Source organism: Diaporthe amygdali (genome assembly GCF_026229845.1).
Source record: "Diaporthe amygdali strain CAA958 chromosome Unknown NODE_1_length_4327563_cov_65_473760, whole genome shotgun sequence".
Classification (NCBI taxonomy): domain Eukaryota; kingdom Fungi; phylum Ascomycota; class Sordariomycetes; order Diaporthales; family Diaporthaceae; genus Diaporthe; species Diaporthe amygdali.
In genome coordinates, this window is record NW_026517021.1 from 2,996,543 (window position 1) to 3,013,104 (window position 16,562).

The following is a 16,562-nucleotide window of genomic DNA, read 5'->3' on the forward strand; positions in this document are numbered from 1 at the left end:
CTAAGCATACATTTGCTCCATCCCGCCAGAGCGTAGCTCAACACCCAGTAAACGCCGGGCACAAAATGTGCAAAACAACCCATAAGCCGCATAGCAGGTGTTTCAACACCTACAAAGGCAGTACAAATGACAAAACGCCAACTCGTCAAATCATCAACTCATCAATCAATCAACTACCCAACACAGTTCTCCATCGTCATGCCATACAGCTCCCTGTGCACTGGCACCCGAGGGGGCACACCAACCCCGGCTGTCACAGGCGTCGCAGGCTCGCCCTCCTAGTCACCGCCCGCCTTGGAAACAGTCGACGACTGCTGCTTCATGCGCTTGCTCGCGGCCAGCATGCGGCTCTGCTCGGCGTACTTCTGTCGCGCCAGCTGCACCGCCTGCTGGCGCTCACGTTTCTCCCGCTCCTTGTCCTGGCCAAACGAGTTGTCCCGCGTGTAGATCTCCCTGCCGCGGGCCTTCTGCTCCTCGATCTCCTCTGTGGATACCTGGCTACGCTTGCTTGCTGACACGATACTAGCGTTGGAGGAGGAAGTCGCGCGCGCGCTAAAGTGGGATGATCCGACGCTGGAGGTGCGGCCGCGGTTTGTCTGTGCAGTGGTGGCGGACGCGTTGCTAACTGTCCGGGCCACCGACGGTGACATCGTGACTGACTGTCGTTTGGCTGCCCCAGACCTCGGTGACGAGCCCAATGGGGAGAATGTGCTCTGTTGGTCCGGCGGACCACCCTGGGACTCACGCTGACGGCTAGTAAAGGTCGAGCGCACATTTGCGGGAGCGCCCACACTGCTAGGTGGTGGCCGAGCCTTGAACTGGCGTCGCTGACGGACCTCTTCCTCTTCGGCCTTGAGCTTCGCTGCGAGCCGCTCCTTCTTCATGCGCGAGTACGACTCACCCGGCAGCTCAAAATTAGGCACCGTTGGTGGCTTGCTGGACCTCACGGAACGGATCCGTTGAGGCGGGGGGCTCGATTCGGTAAGCTTTTGAGGGTCGAGCTGCATGGACAAGCGGGCTGCCTTCTTCTCTTTCAGCTCTCTGGCGACCCTTTCACCAGGGAGTTCAAAGTCAGGAACCGTGGGTGGCTTGCTAGACCGAAAAGAAGCTGGCCGCTGGGATGAAGCCTTGACATCCGTAAGCTTCTGAGGGTCGACCTGCATGGACAAGCGGGCTGCCTTCTTCTCTTTCAGCTCTCGGGCGACCCTTTCGCCAGGTAGCTCAAAGGTAGGAAGAGTCGGGGTCTTGGTGGCCCGCTGCAAGGGCTTTGGTGGGGCCAGACTGGCTGGTCGAGCCACTTTCCTGGTGGTAGTCGCAAGGTTCGGCTTCTTCTCGGCCTCTGGCTCAGCCTTGAGAGACGAGTTTCTGGGCGTTGAGCTACGGGGCGATGACTCGCTTAGCTTGCCTCGCACAGAGCTGGCTGCCTTGGAAGTAGCCTTGCTGGCGGTGGTAGTTGGCTTCGATGCGGACTTCGGGGAAGGTGAGTAGTTCGCAACGTGACTGCTAGATTTCTTGCCTCCGGTGTTTGAGATCTGGGCCACACGCGTGGCTGCCGCCAGAGCCTCGAATTCGTCCTCGAGCTGGTCAATTTCTTCCAAAGAATCTTCAATCGTGCTCATGGGTGAAGTCATAACGCGCCGGGGTGGTTCGATCGTGAGGGTGTTGTCGCTGTCCTCTGACATGTCGGCAGCAGTGGACCAAGTCGCGCTCTTAGGTGTGGTATTAACGCGGCCGAGCACGTTGTTTGCAGTGCGGGCAGGGCTGCTCATCACTTGGGAGGCTGCCATTTCAAGCTCGCTGATATCCTGTCCCAGGACACGAAATTGGTGCGAACTGATCTCTAGGTTGGTAGTATTGCTGCGGTCCGGTGTCAGATCAATGGGCGTTGCCAGAAGTAAGTACCTGTCGTCTGGGTCGCCAGGCAGCTGCTCCTCTCTTCCAATTGCTTTGGTCCAAGTGAGAAGGTTACAGCCAAAGTACCGCCTGTCACTTTTGCCAGGGGTACAAGAGATAGCAATGTCCAGTTGACTATCCAAAGACTGGCTGGACTGGTCAAGAGCTGAGCAGACTGATGCAGGCAGGGACAGAACCCATTGAAATTCCTTCTTCCTGTGCTTTTCAAAGGTGTTCTCCTGGGGATCCAGAGCTCTGGCAGCTTTTACCAGGTCGTGATCACCAAAGGAGTCTGAGGCAAAGTATGAGTTAGCCAGCCATGTAGAACGAAACAAGACACTTGCGTAACTAACCGTTATGAGCCGTGAGGCTATCAATTGACTCGGCTAGTATCTCCGGAGCAGTGAACGTCTCTGCCACCAGTTGAGGACGCTGTTGATGGCCGCGAAACTTTCTGTCACTGAGGTCAAAAAGAGTATCTTGGGACTGGTGGGTCCACTGGAAGCCCTTGTTGAAGGTGTTGGTCAATGGTTTGCCTTGGGATACTTCGGGATCAGCGTTTTCCTTGACGGATGAATCGAGTACGTCTTGATTCCAATGAACTGTGTTTCGCGCTGTTTTGCTTGATTTGCTTGGTTTGTTTGATTTGCTCGACTTGCTTGCGCTGAGGGCACCATGAGCGGGGCTGGAGTCGCAGTTGCAGTTGGTGGTTATTGAAGATGGAGAGAGATTGAGGTCTGTGCCACCAGCGGGCGAGACAGCCATGAGGGCCATCTAATAAATCCCCGTCTGGGGAGGGTCGGCTGGATCCTTCGGCGAGACAGGCGAGACAGGGGGTGACCTTTTTTGGGGAGCCCCAGAAACGAGACAGAGTCGTGCCGCAAGCACAGACAAGGGCCGAAGCTAATGCAGCGCAATCTCTGTGCATGAACAAAACACGGACGGGCGGGCAGTAGATGGGATGGAAACGTGGCCGCGCCGGTGATGAGGGCAGTTTGAGGGTTATGATTGGGCTAACAAAGGCAGTACAAGCTGGTTCAGAATTGTGTTCTTGTTGATGGATGCTGTTCCCAAGAAAGCTGACATGCAAGTGTAACTGTGGATGAGTTGAAGCTTCATCTAGATACGAAAAGGCTTGGCACAAAGTGTCTTACTGAAGAGCGGTTGACAACGCGTAGCAAAGTAAACAACGCTACCTATGGTAGCGCAGGAACGATGCTGACGCGTGGGTTCGCCCGTTCTTGCATGTGCAATTGGTCCAACCTTCCATCCTTGGAGATGGCACCGTCGCACCGTGTCTGCATGTATTATAAACCCTTGGAATGACAGGAGCATGTTGGTGGGTCCTTTAATGGCAGGATCGGCTGGTTGGTATGGTATATCTATGGACCGGGTTCACGTGCGGGTGTGTTTGGATAAATACATTGTCATACAACTGCCGGTCGAGTCCAAGAGACTGAACCTTCTCTAGTCGAGTCTCAGTCGAGTTGGTCGTCTGGTGGTCCATACCACGACTGGCCTTTCAGAGTCCAGATGCTAACTGCCTGTTGTCAGGACAATCTACCGATCCATGCATGGAATGCGCATCCGAGGGCAGGGGAGGCCCATCGACATTGGCGTGTCGGCCCCCGCAGCTGCATCGTTGAAGTGCTCTCACCATCCGTGAATGGGGACGCATCTACTGTGGTGGCAGCCAGAGCCAAATTTGGCTTGAATGGCATCGTCCATCACCACCAAGAAAAGGTCTCGTAGAGCGGGTTTCATGGCGGCCCGAGATCCAAAACTACCTAGACAGGCACTCAAGTATCAACCTGACTTGCCGTGCAGTGTGGCCGCAAGGGCTGAAACGGGTCAAGTTTGGGCGCCCCAAAAGCTCCCGTCCAGCTCTGTGAGCTGAGCAATGAAGCCAACTCTGCTCGGGGAGGTTGAAGGTAAGACTGAGGCCGATGTTCCACTAAGGCGCAGCGAAGGATTGACTTCACTCGTTTGCTTCCTCGGCGGCCTCGGCCTGAGCCTGCAATGTGGGTGCATGCTCTGTTGGAATGCGAACCAAAGTCTGGGGCAAAGCTGCAGCCGCCTCAGTATCATTCTGCGGCTTCGGCAATTTGGCTGTGGATGGATAAGGATTAGTTGGCGTTCTCAGGCATTCTGGCTGCTGTTGCAAGTCAAGGAGGGAGAGAACTAACAGGAAGCCATGTTGATCGCGCGGAGAACGTTGTGCCAATTGCCCATGACAAGAGCAATCGCTGCGGATTTCAGTCAGACTTAGATCTTTTTTCCCCCATCGCAGACGGGCTGCAGGCTGCAGACTATACCTTCGGTTCCGTCAGATAGCGTGGCCAGCTTTTGCTCCAATGCCTCCATCTGCGACGCGACTGCAGCACTCAGGTCGCGTAACTCGCGGAGATTCTCAAGTTCGGCCTTCTTCTCGTTGACCCGTGCCACCAACGCAGGAGACTGCCCTGCAGACGACGCCGAGCCCGCCGTCGAGGCTTGCCGGATGTGCGGTTGAAGGGACCTTGCCGGGAAAGACATGACTATTGATGATATTCCTCGTGGTGAACACTTTGGTACGGTATTCGGTAGGTGATGGACGGGCTCCAGATGTCAACAGATCCAATTATCCCAGGGAGACGCATACAACGCTGACCCTGACCCTGGTTTGCGACGCGATGATGGCACAGGCCGCTCGCCAGTCTAGACGCTAATCAGATGGTGGTGGGGTGGGAAAAGGTCCCTTGACTCCTGTTGCTCGGCCAACGCAGAGGTGCCATTTTGGTGCAGAAAAGCCAGCCCCCCAATAGTACCGAAGGAACAAGCACTTTACGTCCTGGACCCAGTCCAACCACCTTCTTACCAAAGTACAACATCTCGACAGCAGAACATTCCTATCCACTCGCCTCTAGCCTCCCAGTTGCTCTCTTTCACCACATTTATCACCTTTTCCAACAGCTCGCCCTATGTGCAACTATGAAAGATGGCAAGACTGAACGAGTTACCAATGTCAACAGATAGCATAGAAACGCGTAAATACCCATTAGCATCCATGCTTATGCGCGCAAACCGACACACTGACCCTTGGTTTTTAAACAGTGCGGAAGAAATTCCTGCGGCAAAATCGAGACATCGCGAGAGTCAATTCGGCGCAATCATTACGCATTCGGTCACTCGAGAGCGAATGCGGCCGACTTCTCTCCGACAACCTTACCCTCAATGGACGCATACTGGAGCTCGAACGAGAACTCGAGGAGTGCCGAGGAGCACAGAAAATAGCCGACCATGCCCTTGAAATCAAGACTAAGATGGAGGCTCAGCTCTTGGAGTGGGGCGCCATGCTTGGAGGGCTGGGTGTAGAGCGCGCTGCGAAGAGACACGCCCCTTCTTCTCCGGAAGGGCCAACGGTCGCAAGACGGCGCATAAGCATGAGCCGGAGCCCAGCTGCGAGGCAAAGGCCACGAGATTCGAGAAGCAGCGCCGATATGGCTGCTCTGCAGGAGGGAAAGCTACCTATCATCCAAGAAAACACAACGTATCCCCGACGGACAATGAAGTACGTCATGCCAGCAATAGACATTGTTGCCCGCAACTAGTATGCTAACATTCTTTCAGCCACAATGAAATTCTGGCGATTTGCTCCGAGGCAGAGGATTCAAACGAGTCGCCAGACCTAGGGCCACCTCCTACTTCGCGCTTCGTGGAGGAGCCGGTCAAGATCGACAGTCCCAGTAGATCAACTGGCCACTCCCAACCCAGCCCCAAACTCAAAATCGAAGCACTCCTACCGTCCAGCTCTCCCCCCAGGCCAAACATAGAGCCGACGAAGCAGACCAGCGCGGCATTGGACGCCAACACTCTGGAGGATCCGAAACCAACCAAGGAATCACGCCCACAAATTCATCCCGCCGTCAAAGCAGGCTCTAAGAGAAAATTCGGTGACGAGAACGACGAATTCCAAGTGTCTAGGGCATTTTCGGCCACGGACAAGGCCGGCAGCAAGACTGCGCCCGATAAGCCACTCATTGTGAGGGACTTGAAGGACCGCCGCAGTATGAAAGACTTGTCGGCCAAGTCTGACGAGAAGAGGGCCCAAAACACAGATCCTACAAAGCCACGACCCAGACAACCTCTAGCAGACAAGAGCAGGAACGACGGCGTGGCTTCACCAAAGAAGCTACCTAAATCAGCGACAACAGGAGATCTTCTGAAGCTCATGTCGGACCCACCAAAGGAGATCTCGCTAAAGGCCGCGCCATTGAAGAAGAAGAGAGTTGTTCCGATCAAGGTTCCCCCACTGCCGCCAGCAGAGCCTTTGGCGTCGAAGCCATCGCTAGAACCAGAGACACCATCAACGGACATCAGAGTTGTCTTCCCTGATACTCCAGAGACCAAATCCACAAGCGAGAAACCAAAGGATACGCCCCCGCCAGCCGATATTACCTCTCATGGGGAAACTTCCCGGCCCAGTAGGAGGGTGAGGGCATCTGTCAGCTATGCTGAGCCGAACCTCAGGGATAAGATGAGGCGACCAACGAAAGAAATGTTGGATGCAGTCTCTGGAGAGGGGAAATACAGACGCACCAGCTTAGCCCATCACGTACCATCGGCATCCGCATCAAAGAACATGGCTGAAGGCGAGCTCACTAAATCAGCGTCATTGAGCCAACTCCCGGCAGCCGAAGCCGCCATGGAGAACGAGGCAGCCCGCCGGCCTCCCGTCACGAGCCCATTATTACAGAGAGATTCGGCGAAAGAAGTGCCGCCAGCTGATTTGGCAGGTAATGCTGTGACGGAAAAGCGAAGGCGGCCATCATCGAGGCAAAGCCAGATGTTCGAACAGCTGGAGAAGGCAGAAGACGACCAGTCCGAAGAAGCTAGCGTCGAGCAGGTACAGGGAATCGATCCCTACGAATTCCGGGACGAGTCCACCGTTATCGAGCAGCCCAAAGAGATTCCTCCAAAAGGCAAAGTCAGCAAGGGAATGAGGCGGTCGACGGCGGCCAAAACCACAGGTACCGATGACCAATCTGCATCAGCGGTGGATGCAAGGAAGCCCTCCCGGAAACGGGCATCAATGGCTGCGCCTAAAAAGTCATCCATGCTTGATGAGGCACAGGACGAGGACTCTTCGTTCGAGGCTAGCCTTGAGACAATGAGGGACAGTTCATCATCGCTACTCCAAGATAAGGCCTCGAGACGTCGAAGCATGATGTTGTAATATGACGAATTGTAAAGAAATCTTTTTGGGGAAAATGCAAGCACGGCGTACCTGGATGTTCCGAGCGGCGTTGAGCGGTTTGATGAGATAGACGTATGGGGCCAGGATACAAGCGTGGATTCTTTTACATCGAAAGGAAGCACATGTCAAGCCATGGTTTAGAACGAGGCATTATGAGTATCTAATGTGAACTTGAAGAAACAAGACTCTCGCTTGTCGATCTGCTGCTCCCCCTTCCTCCATGCAGGTTCATCAAGCCTACACAGCCCTTGACCCCTGTCGTCATGATTCTCAATGGTGTGTCTCCGTTGCAATGACCGCATCCTGTCCGTCACTACAGCTTGATACTTTCCCGTAGAAACCCTTGATCGACCTATGATGCTCCTGTCGGTTCTACCGGCTTTGTATACGTGACCTTCTCCACCGCAACGTTCTCAACGTCATTCTCGTCCTTCCTCAGTTGGTACACATAAAGTGTCAGTGATATGCCTTGAACCTGGATCGTATCCTGTCAGCTCAATTCCAACGTGAACCTGGGCTTGCCGCACACCACAGCATTACCTGTAGCCTGCGGCCAGCAGCACCGAGAAAGGGGCAGCGGAGTGCAACCTACATCCATCAAACAAAAGCTCGGCACGACCTCCTCCTCCTCGCCCTCGCCGGTGCCCCAGCCCGTGGAGAAGGCGCCGGTGGCAGAGCCGGGGTTGACGAAGAACTTGTCCATGTACTCGAAGCACTCGAACTTGTGGGTGCCGCCCCAGCAGAGCACGTCGACGTCGAGTTTGTTGGCCTCGGCCAGCAGCAGGTCGGGCTCGCTGGATACGAGGGTGAAGCCCTCGAGGAAGCCGATGCGCAGGCCTCCGTGGGCGACGACCTGCGTCAGGGGCAGCGACGTGGCCTCGACGTCGAAGCGGCCCTTGACGATCTTGAGGTCCGGCGAGATGGAGCGCAGGTACTCGTACGTCGGCTTGTCGGTCAGGTTGCCGAGGCAGAGGGACTGGGAGATCTTGCCCGGGGCGAGGAGCTTTTTGAACTGCGGCGAAATGTGTCAGCATCCTGTGTTGTTTGCTTCGCAGAGAGGAGCACATAGGCTGTGTCGTGCGAGGAGGACGTCTGCGGTTGGCGAGGGAGGTACCTTTGGAGGGATGTCGAGAGCTCGGTCAGGGATGTGAAGGTCCCCTATCACTAGAATGAGGAAGGCCATTGTGTTGCTTGATACGGGTATAAGCCTTGCGAGATATGGGAACGAGGAGTCGTGCCTCAATGGCTTGTATCGCGTCCAGAGCGACTCAGCCAAGAGGGTCAAGCTTCAGCGAGAGGTCGACCAAGGCGCCGCTGCGCCGGGGATGTCGTACCGTAGAAAGGCGGGCCTCCAAGGTTAGTTGCAGTGGGCCACTCGCATGCTTGATCGTCGTCTTAGGTTCTCAAATTGGTGACGTGTAGAGAGCGCGGGTCGTTATGCCGGCTGTGGGAGTTGGGTCTTTGGGGCGCGTGGGTTTGGAGCTTGAATTGTTGTAGACCTCATCTCATGGCTGACGACCGTACATCATCAACGGTGCCTAGGTAAGGTAGCCTGTCTGCCCAGGCGCGGTGGTCCCCTGTCTGTCCCGCTCCGCTGCTGGGTGCTGGGGTAGCTCCGACCGGGACTGCCTGCCGCAGGAGATGCGCAAGTACTGTGCACTACGTAGGTCGCTCGCAGGCGGCACGATGGCCCAGCCTCCAGCGTCCCGAGATCCGGAGCAAACCCGGACTTGGAAGCCGAAGCGTTTAAAGTAAGGCCATTTGTCGGTGTTTGTTGCTGTTCGAGCAGGGAGTGCTGCTCCGTAAACAATCCAAGTGCCAAACTTATTAGTCAAGTGCTATTGAAATCGCTTCTTGACCCCGCCTGCCAGCACGCTTCTCCTGCTCGCCATAGATATAGATAGTGGAGGGCTGGACTGAACAGAGCAGGACGAAGCTGGAGCTCCACCACTTCCATCCGTGGTCTATTGTCAATTACTTGCACTTGCTGTTCCGTTGCGGCACCGATTGGGGTATTCGGCAACAGAGTCCCTCCAAACCTTCCAATGTACCGGTCTCGGCCCTCATTGCTTAAGGCCATGATACCCCGCGGCAGCTCCGCAAGCCGACGTCTCTCCCTCACGGCGAATCACCTGCTTTCAACAGCTTCGTCTTCATCTCCTTCAACGTCTTCTCCATTGGCTGGTCAAGGACAAGCACAAGCACTACGCCGCCTTTCAACTACAACATCATCATCGTCGTCGTCACAGGATTCCGCCACCATGTCTTCGCAGCCAGAACACTCTACCCTGCTCATCCCGGGCCCCATTGAGTTTGACGATGCCGTGCTGCAGTCTATGAGTCACTTCAGGTGAGACAAGATACCCTACTTTGTCACGGCGCGGTAGCAAAAGATGCCACCCAAATGCCCTGCAGCGGCACCCAGTCTCTGGGCAGCAGGAACTTCTGAAGTCTAATGTGGCAGCGTGGCCTTCTGGCCCGGCCTATCGGCTTGTGTGCCATCCTCGCCGTTCGGAGCTTTGGTGTGCCCGTCTTCTGTTACTTGCAACTAGGCCTGGCAAGTCTCCATTCGAGGGGCAAAGCGTTGACCACTTTCACCTTGTAGCGAGAGCCACGTCGGCCCTGGCTTTGTCTCTACATTTGGTGACACCTTGTCCATGTTGCGCAAGCTCTTCCAGACAACGGACCCTTCGTCACAGCCTTTTGTCATCTCGGGCTCTGGGACATTGGGCTGGGACCTGGTCGCTGCCAACCTAGTTGAGCCCGGCGAGAATGTGCTGGTCCTGACCACCGGCTACTTTGGCGACAGCTTCGCCGACTGCTTCAAGGTCTATGGCGCGAACGTCGACCAGTTGAAGCCCACGGTCGGCTCAAGGCCGCAATTGCCTGAGATAGAGGAAGCGCTGAAGGCCAAGAAGTACAAGGTCATCTCTGTCACCCATGTTGACACCTCGACCGGAGTTCTGAGCACGCTGCCGGAGCTTTCGGAGCTTGTCCAGAGAGTATCCCCCGAGACCTTGTTGATTGTCGACGGTGTCTGCTCTGTCGCCGGCGAGGAGATCGACTTTGACAAGTGGAAGCTCGACGGAGTGATTACCGCCAGCCAAAAGGCCATTGGCTGCCCGGCCGGGCTGTCCATTTCCATGTTCAGTGGGCGGGCTATTAAGGTGTTTGAGGAGCGCAAGGCGCCAATTGGTGCCTATTTTGCGTCTATGAAGAACTGGACCCCTAGTACGTCTGCTCTGGTTTCGGAGTCGCGAGATGGTGGAGCAGGAGCTGACTCTCTGCAGTTATGAGGAATTATGAGGCTAAGAAGCCCTCTTATTTCGCCACACCCTCCCCACAGTTGATCCACGCCCTTAACACGGCACTCAACCAGATCCTGTCTGCCGGACCTCTGTCAGCGCGCTTTGCAAAGCACGCCGAGGTTTCCGACAAGATCAAGAAGGCCGTCGAGGCCCTGGGTCTGAAGCAGGTTGCGTCCAAGCCTGAGGATCGATCTCACTGCATGACCGCCATTTACTTGCCAGACAACGTCAAGGCTGCAGAAATCCTGCCTGCGCTGGCCAAGCGAAATGTTGTGTTTGCCGGAGGCATTCACAAGGAGATCGCGCCCAAGTACATCCGTTTCGGGCACATGGGCGTCTCCGTAACTGATGAAAAGCGAGGCGATATCGACCGTGCTATCAAGGCGTTGGAAGATGGCCTGACCGAGTGTGGATATCAGAAGGCATGAGACCCGGCTCAGTATGATAGCTCAGTCGCGAGGGAGGCAGGATTCTAGCAACTGGTAGACAAAAGTAGAAGGCTCCCGAAACAACACAAACAAAGTGGTTTGTGTAAATAGAGACAGCGAGAATGTCAAAGCTTGGTTATGGAACTGTTGACGCTTCTGGGTGAGCCCTGGGAGGATCTTCTATGTTCCTCCGATAATTAGTAAACACCTCCTGATGGGGATACACACTGAGCATCAACCCCCCCCCCCCCCCGTCTCTTTACAAATGTGAAAAAAAGGCTCTGTTCGATGTGAGAGAGCACAGTCTTCCCACCACCAGGCAGTCTCCGAAACCAGACCATGCTCAGTCAATGGGACCAGCCCCACAGTTACTTATCTACGAATTGTATCTGTTGAAGTTGAGGTCTTGAAACGACGCGCTTTTTTTAGGGTGCTGATGCGCAGAGAGACGCGAGCTGTCAGGCTGTCAGTGACGTGTGGTGCTGTACCTGACCCCCCTGCAAAATTCCGGGCGGGGTAGCGCGAGCGAGCGCAAGTGGGTTGGCCTGGCCGCAGCCTCTTGTCTGCCGTCCAAAAGCTCAAGGCTTACCCACCACCTACCTCTCTTGACTTGACTTGCCTCTCCTCAGCCGACATTCTTTTGCGGTCTCGCAACGTCCCTCCCACCACACCAGTGAACAGCCATACCCAAGGGCAAAGACCTCGTTTTCCTTTTTTGCGAGCATCTTTTGTGCCTGTTGTCCTCTTGTCCCACCCTTCGACAAATACCGCCGCCTCTGCTAGACTGCACACAACCCAACCTTGCTGCCTGCCATGGCGATATCTATCGAAGAGCTCGACGCTCTCGTCCGTAGTTTTTACGAGGGGCGAGGCGAACAGGTAGCGCCCTCTTCACCCTTTGCCCAGCTTCTGCAGTTGAACCCTACTGACCATACCCTCCTCCACAGCAAAAAGCCGCCCAGGCCGCTCTGAACCAGGTAAGCCACACCGACGCGCCGCATCTCGAAATCGACATTCACTGACTGGCTATGGCTACAGTTCAAGGAGGATCCTGACGCATGGCTTATGGTGGACGACATCCTGTCCAAGGCGAACTATCCACAAACAAAGTGTGCGTATATGGAAGCAAAAGCAAACATGCCGAGCTGGGGCTAACAAGTCGCAAAGACCTGGCGTTGCAGGTTCTTGACAACGTTATCTCAACGAGATGGAGGGTTCTTCCGAGGGAGCAATGCCAAGGTACGCAACGCTGAGCACATAAACCTTGTGCTGTGCTGTCCGGCCTGCTGACTATGGTGCAGGCATCCGTAACTTCATCGTCTCCTTCATCCTGCAATGCTCTAGCACCGAGGAGTCCTTGCGATCCCAACGAACCCTGCTCAATAAGCTCAACCTCGTCCTCATCTCTGTCCTGAAGCAGGAGTGGCCTCACAATTGGCCGACCTTCATCAACGAGATCATACAAGCCTGTCATTCGAGCCTGTCAGTCTGCGAGAACAATATGATCATCCTTCGACTTTTGTCCGAAGAGGTCTTCGACTACTCCGCCGAGCAAATGACCTCCACCAAGACCCGGAGTCTGAAGACGACCATGTGCAACGAGTTCTCACAGATCTTCCAGCTTTGCCAGGAAATCCTTAACACGGCAACCCAACCGAGCTTGGTACTGGCGACGCTCGAGACGCTGCTTCGATTCTGCAACTGGATCCCCCTCGGGTATATCTTTGAAACGCCGTTGATCTCGCTGTTGCGGACTCGTTTCTTGGAGGTGCCTGAGTTCCGCAATGTCACGCTTCAATGCTTGACAGAGATCGGTGGCCTCCAGACAGCGGGGCCGGCGGGCAACAACTATGACGAGCAGCTCGTGAAGATGTTTACTGAGGTGCTTACCACGATATCGACCATTATACCTATCCAGATGGACCTCAAGACGACATATCCACAGAGCAACTCCAGAGACCAGCAATTCGTACAGAATCTGGCTCTGTTCTTGACCAACTTCTTCTCCATGCACCTGAATTTGATTGAGAATCTGCCGAACCGCGACTACCTCTCTCACGCACACTACTACCTGATTCGCATTTCTCAGATTGACGACCGAGAGATCTTCAAGATTTGCCTGGACTACTGGCTCAAGTTGGTCCAAGAGCTCTACGAAGAAATGCAGTCCCTTCCCATAGGCGACAACCCCCTCATGGCTATGGGAGCCATGTCAGGTGGCGCACCGAATCCCGCGCTTCTGAACAACTACCCCTTGCGGAAGCACAAATACCAAGAGGTCTTGTCCAACCTTCGAGTCGTCATGATCGAGAAGATGGTTCGCCCCGAGGAGGTTTTGATTGTCGAGAACGACGAAGGCGAGATCGTTCGAGAATTTGTGAAGGAAAGTGACACCGTGCAGCTATACAAGACCATTCGCGAGTGTCTCGTCTACCTCACCCACCTGGACGTCGTCGACACAGAGCAAATCATGACAGATAAGCTCGCCAAGCAGGTCGACGGCTCTGAATGGTCCTGGCACAACTGCAACGTTCTGTGCTGGGCCATCGGATCAATCTCGTTGGCCATGAACGAAGAAACGGAGAAGCGCTTCCTGGTCACCGTGATCAAAGACCTGCTTGGGCTCACGGAAATGAAGCGCGGTAAAGACAACAAGGCCGTGGTTGCATCCAATATTATGTATATTGTCGGCCAATACCCTCGCTTCTTGAAGGCTCACTGGAAATTCCTGAAGACGGTCGTGAACAAATTGTTCGAGTTCATGCATGAGTCTCATGAAGGTAAGTTATTCCCTATCGCTATTGCAAGTCGCTGCTGACATTCTTTCAGGTGTTCAGGATATGGCGTGTGATACGTTCATCAAGATAGCCAAGTCTTGCAAGCGTCATTTCGTTGCCCTCCAGCCTAGTGAACACGAGCCCTTCATTGAGGAGATTGTGAGGAACCTACCTAAGATTACGGCCGATCTCACGCCCCAGCAAGTGCATACTTTCTACGAGGCATGCGGCTATATGGTGGCCGCCCAGGGCAACCGCAACCAGCAGGAGCGACTATTGGCGGAGCTCATGCAACACCCCAATGCTGCTTGGGACGAGATCATCAAGCAGGCGACCGTCAACCCAGCAATTCTGCAAGACGCCGATACTATCAAGATCATCGGAAACATCATGAAGACCAACGTGTCGGCTTGCTCATCTGTCGGGTCGTACTTCTACCCGCAAATTGGCCGCATTTACCACGACATGCTGCAGATGTACAGGGCTACAAGCCAGCTGATCTCTGAATCCGTCGCAAAGGAAGGTGAAATTGCCACCAAGATGCCGAAGGTCCGGGGGTTGCGCACAATCAAGAAGGAGATTCTGAAGTTGATCGAGACGTACGTGGATAAGGCCGAAGACCACGCAGCCGTGCGAACCCAGATGGTCCCACCTCTGCTCGACTGTGTCCTTGTCGACTACAACCGTAATGTGCCTGGCGCTCGCGATGCGGAGGTTTTGAGGGCCATGACGGCTGTCATTTCGAAATTGTCCGCTCTCATGGAGGATCAAGTACCGATCATTATGGAGAACGTGTTCGAATGCACGCTGGAGATGATCAACAAGGATTTCTCCGAGTTCCCAGAGCACAGGGTCGAATTCTTCAACCTGCTGAGGGCCATCAACCTGAACTGTTTCCCTGCTCTGCTGAAGTTGGACAACCGACAATTCAAGTTTGTGATCGACTCTTGCATGTGGGCTAGCAAGCACGACAACCGCGACGTTGAAGCTGCAGGCCTTAACATGTGCCTCGAGCTGATCAACAATATTGCTGAGAAGACTGATGTTCAGACGTCGAACGCTTTTTTCAACCAGTTCTTCACACCGATCCTGCAGGATGTCTTTTTTGTAGTCACGGATCAGGATCACAAGGCCGGGTTCAAGACGCAGTCGATGCTGCTTATGCGCATGTTCTACTTCGTACAGCCAGCTGATGGAACTGCTTCGAAGATCCAAGGTCCTATCTATCAGCCGGAGATGGCCCAGGCAGGTACCACGAACCGCGAGTTCCTGGGCAATTTTGTGGCGACCTTGTTGGCAAATGCCTTCAACAACCTCCAAGCGTAAGTGCCATCATGTCTCTGTCAATAGCATCCACTAACATAGTAGCAGACCACAAATTACAGCCTTTGTTGAGGGGCTGTTCACACTCAACACGCAGTATGACAAGTTCCGACTTCACCTACGTGATTTCCTCATTTCTATGAAGGAGTATGCTGGTGACAATGCCGAGCTGTATCAAGTGGAGAAGGAGAAAGAAGATGCTGCCAAGCAACAAGCAGACCTGGACCGCAGGTCGAAGGTCGGCGGTCTCATGAAGCCGTCGGAACTGGAGAACGATGATGACGAGCTGTGACTTCGCGAAGAATTCCGCAATGAGTTTGCACCGCCAAACGTCGCGGGCACCGAAGAGTCGAATCGGCAAGGTGATCCATCAGACGGTCTTGACGGCTGGGATTTGTACGGTCTCTGAACAAAAAAATAGGACGTTGAGAAGGGACAGGATGGGCGGGAAAAGGGGGCAGGGGGTGATCTACAGCCGCGGATGCACCCGAGAACACACATTCCCTATTCCATTTTGTATGATACCACATAGAGGAAGAACCAGCGCGAAGCTGGTTGGGGCCAGAGCAGACACACGAGAGATCATGGGAGGAGAAGACACAGCCTTCTCGCTGACTCGTCTAGAAGCAACAGGTGAAATTCGCGGGAAGAAAGCGGCAACCTCGAGGGTCAGAAGGAATGAGAGGGGCTCTGGTCGGCCGGGAGGAATGGGTTCAGCTAGTCGGTCGACGACAGCCATGGCAGACCTGACGGGCACACATGTCGATGAATCATGGGTTTTGCTCGACTTAGCTAACTAATCCAGAGTAGACAGACACCAAAGGTCCTCAAGAAGTGCTCGTCGCTGAAGGTGATCTCCCATGCTCCTAACCTGTAAAGCTGCCTTTGTAGAGCAGGTCGTTAGCCTGCGTGTGCAGGGAGGTTCATGCACACGGCCAAAACAGCAAAACAGTAACTGCCCACGTGCTCACCACGGCCGTTGGTCGGCGCTGTTGATATTTGGCCATGCAACAATTAGCGAATGGGACGTCTTAAACGTTCAACGTGCCAGCGTTGCAACGAAGATCTGCAGATGCAGAACCCTCCTCGCTCTGCAAACGCCTGCAACGCTCCTCAAGCATGGGTTGGACTAACCGACTAACGCAGGTGGTTTGACCGAGCAGAGCATGTTCGACGTTGGGGTCATCTCGAGCACTCGCAGCCTTGGTCCAATGGCGACCCCCAGCGTGCGTGTGCCGAGTCTGCCGGGCTGCCGCCCGTCAGGGGTACGATGTCCTGCGTCCGCGGGCTGCTGCCCTCCCCAGCGAGCTCATCCCATCTCGTGGTGTGCGACATCGCCACTGGGCGTCAATGTTCTTGTTCCCCTGCCAGGTGCTAACTGCACTTGGGCACCTAGGCTTGTTGCTGCGTTTCTCCTTTCGGCAGACCGATGTCTGCCCGGACCCGTCCTGCCGCGTGTAGATGGTTGATCCTTCGAGAGCGCCGACCGGGGAAGGGTGGCAACGAAGCGATGAACAGGCTTTATTGGACATGCGCAAGGTAGCAACATCATGTCGGCTGCTCCCGAGGTCGTGTCCGGGTATTAAACTGTGAACTC

The 16,562-nt window shown here is 54.8% G+C and overlaps 6 protein-coding genes across 6 annotated transcripts; 3 read left to right on the plus strand and 3 right to left on the minus strand.

Moving 5' to 3' along the window:
• Positions 1-278: 278 nt before the first annotated feature.
• Positions 279-2,667, minus strand: J7T55_006476 (uncharacterized protein; the record flags this gene model as incomplete). Its single annotated transcript, XM_053144725.1, has 2 exons — positions 279-2,185; positions 2,247-2,667. The coding sequence occupies 2 exons, from the start codon at positions 2,665-2,667 to the stop codon at positions 279-281; spliced, it is 2,328 nt and encodes a 775-aa protein (XP_053001241.1).
• A 1,204-nt stretch (positions 2,668-3,871) lies between these two features.
• J7T55_006477 (uncharacterized protein) lies at positions 3,872-4,428 on the minus strand (the record flags this gene model as incomplete). The annotated part of the gene is made up of 3 exons (XM_053144736.1): positions 3,872-4,002; positions 4,080-4,139; positions 4,209-4,428. 3 exons carry the CDS (start codon positions 4,426-4,428, stop codon positions 3,872-3,874), a joined length of 411 nt encoding a protein of 136 aa, XP_053001242.1.
• Positions 4,429-4,894: 466 nt separating this feature from the next.
• Positions 4,895-7,108, plus strand: J7T55_006478 (uncharacterized protein; the record flags this gene model as incomplete). The annotated part of the gene is made up of 3 exons (XM_053144747.1): positions 4,895-4,919; positions 4,987-5,443; positions 5,503-7,108. 3 exons carry the CDS (start codon positions 4,895-4,897, stop codon positions 7,106-7,108), a joined length of 2,088 nt encoding a protein of 695 aa, XP_053001243.1.
• Positions 7,109-7,481: 373 nt separating this feature from the next.
• On the minus strand, positions 7,482-8,312 carry J7T55_006479 (vacuolar protein sorting-associated protein 29; the record flags this gene model as incomplete). The annotated part of the gene is made up of 3 exons (XM_053144758.1): positions 7,482-7,604; positions 7,722-8,141; positions 8,244-8,312. 3 exons carry the CDS (start codon positions 8,310-8,312, stop codon positions 7,482-7,484), a joined length of 612 nt encoding a protein of 203 aa, XP_053001244.1.
• A 1,078-nt stretch (positions 8,313-9,390) lies between these two features.
• J7T55_006480 (lanine-glyoxylate aminotransferase) lies at positions 9,391-10,865 on the plus strand (the record flags this gene model as incomplete). Its single annotated transcript, XM_053144769.1, has 3 exons — positions 9,391-9,479; positions 9,735-10,360; positions 10,420-10,865. 3 exons carry the CDS (start codon positions 9,391-9,393, stop codon positions 10,863-10,865), a joined length of 1,161 nt encoding a protein of 386 aa, XP_053001245.1.
• An 813-nt stretch (positions 10,866-11,678) lies between these two features.
• On the plus strand, positions 11,679-15,257 carry J7T55_006481 (uncharacterized protein; the record flags this gene model as incomplete). Its single annotated transcript, XM_053144779.1, has 7 exons — positions 11,679-11,711; positions 11,813-11,842; positions 11,904-11,976; positions 12,033-12,104; positions 12,167-13,645; positions 13,695-14,964; positions 15,014-15,257. The coding sequence occupies 7 exons, from the start codon at positions 11,679-11,681 to the stop codon at positions 15,255-15,257; spliced, it is 3,201 nt and encodes a 1,066-aa protein (XP_053001246.1).
• Between the last annotated feature and the right edge of the window lie 1,305 nt (positions 15,258-16,562).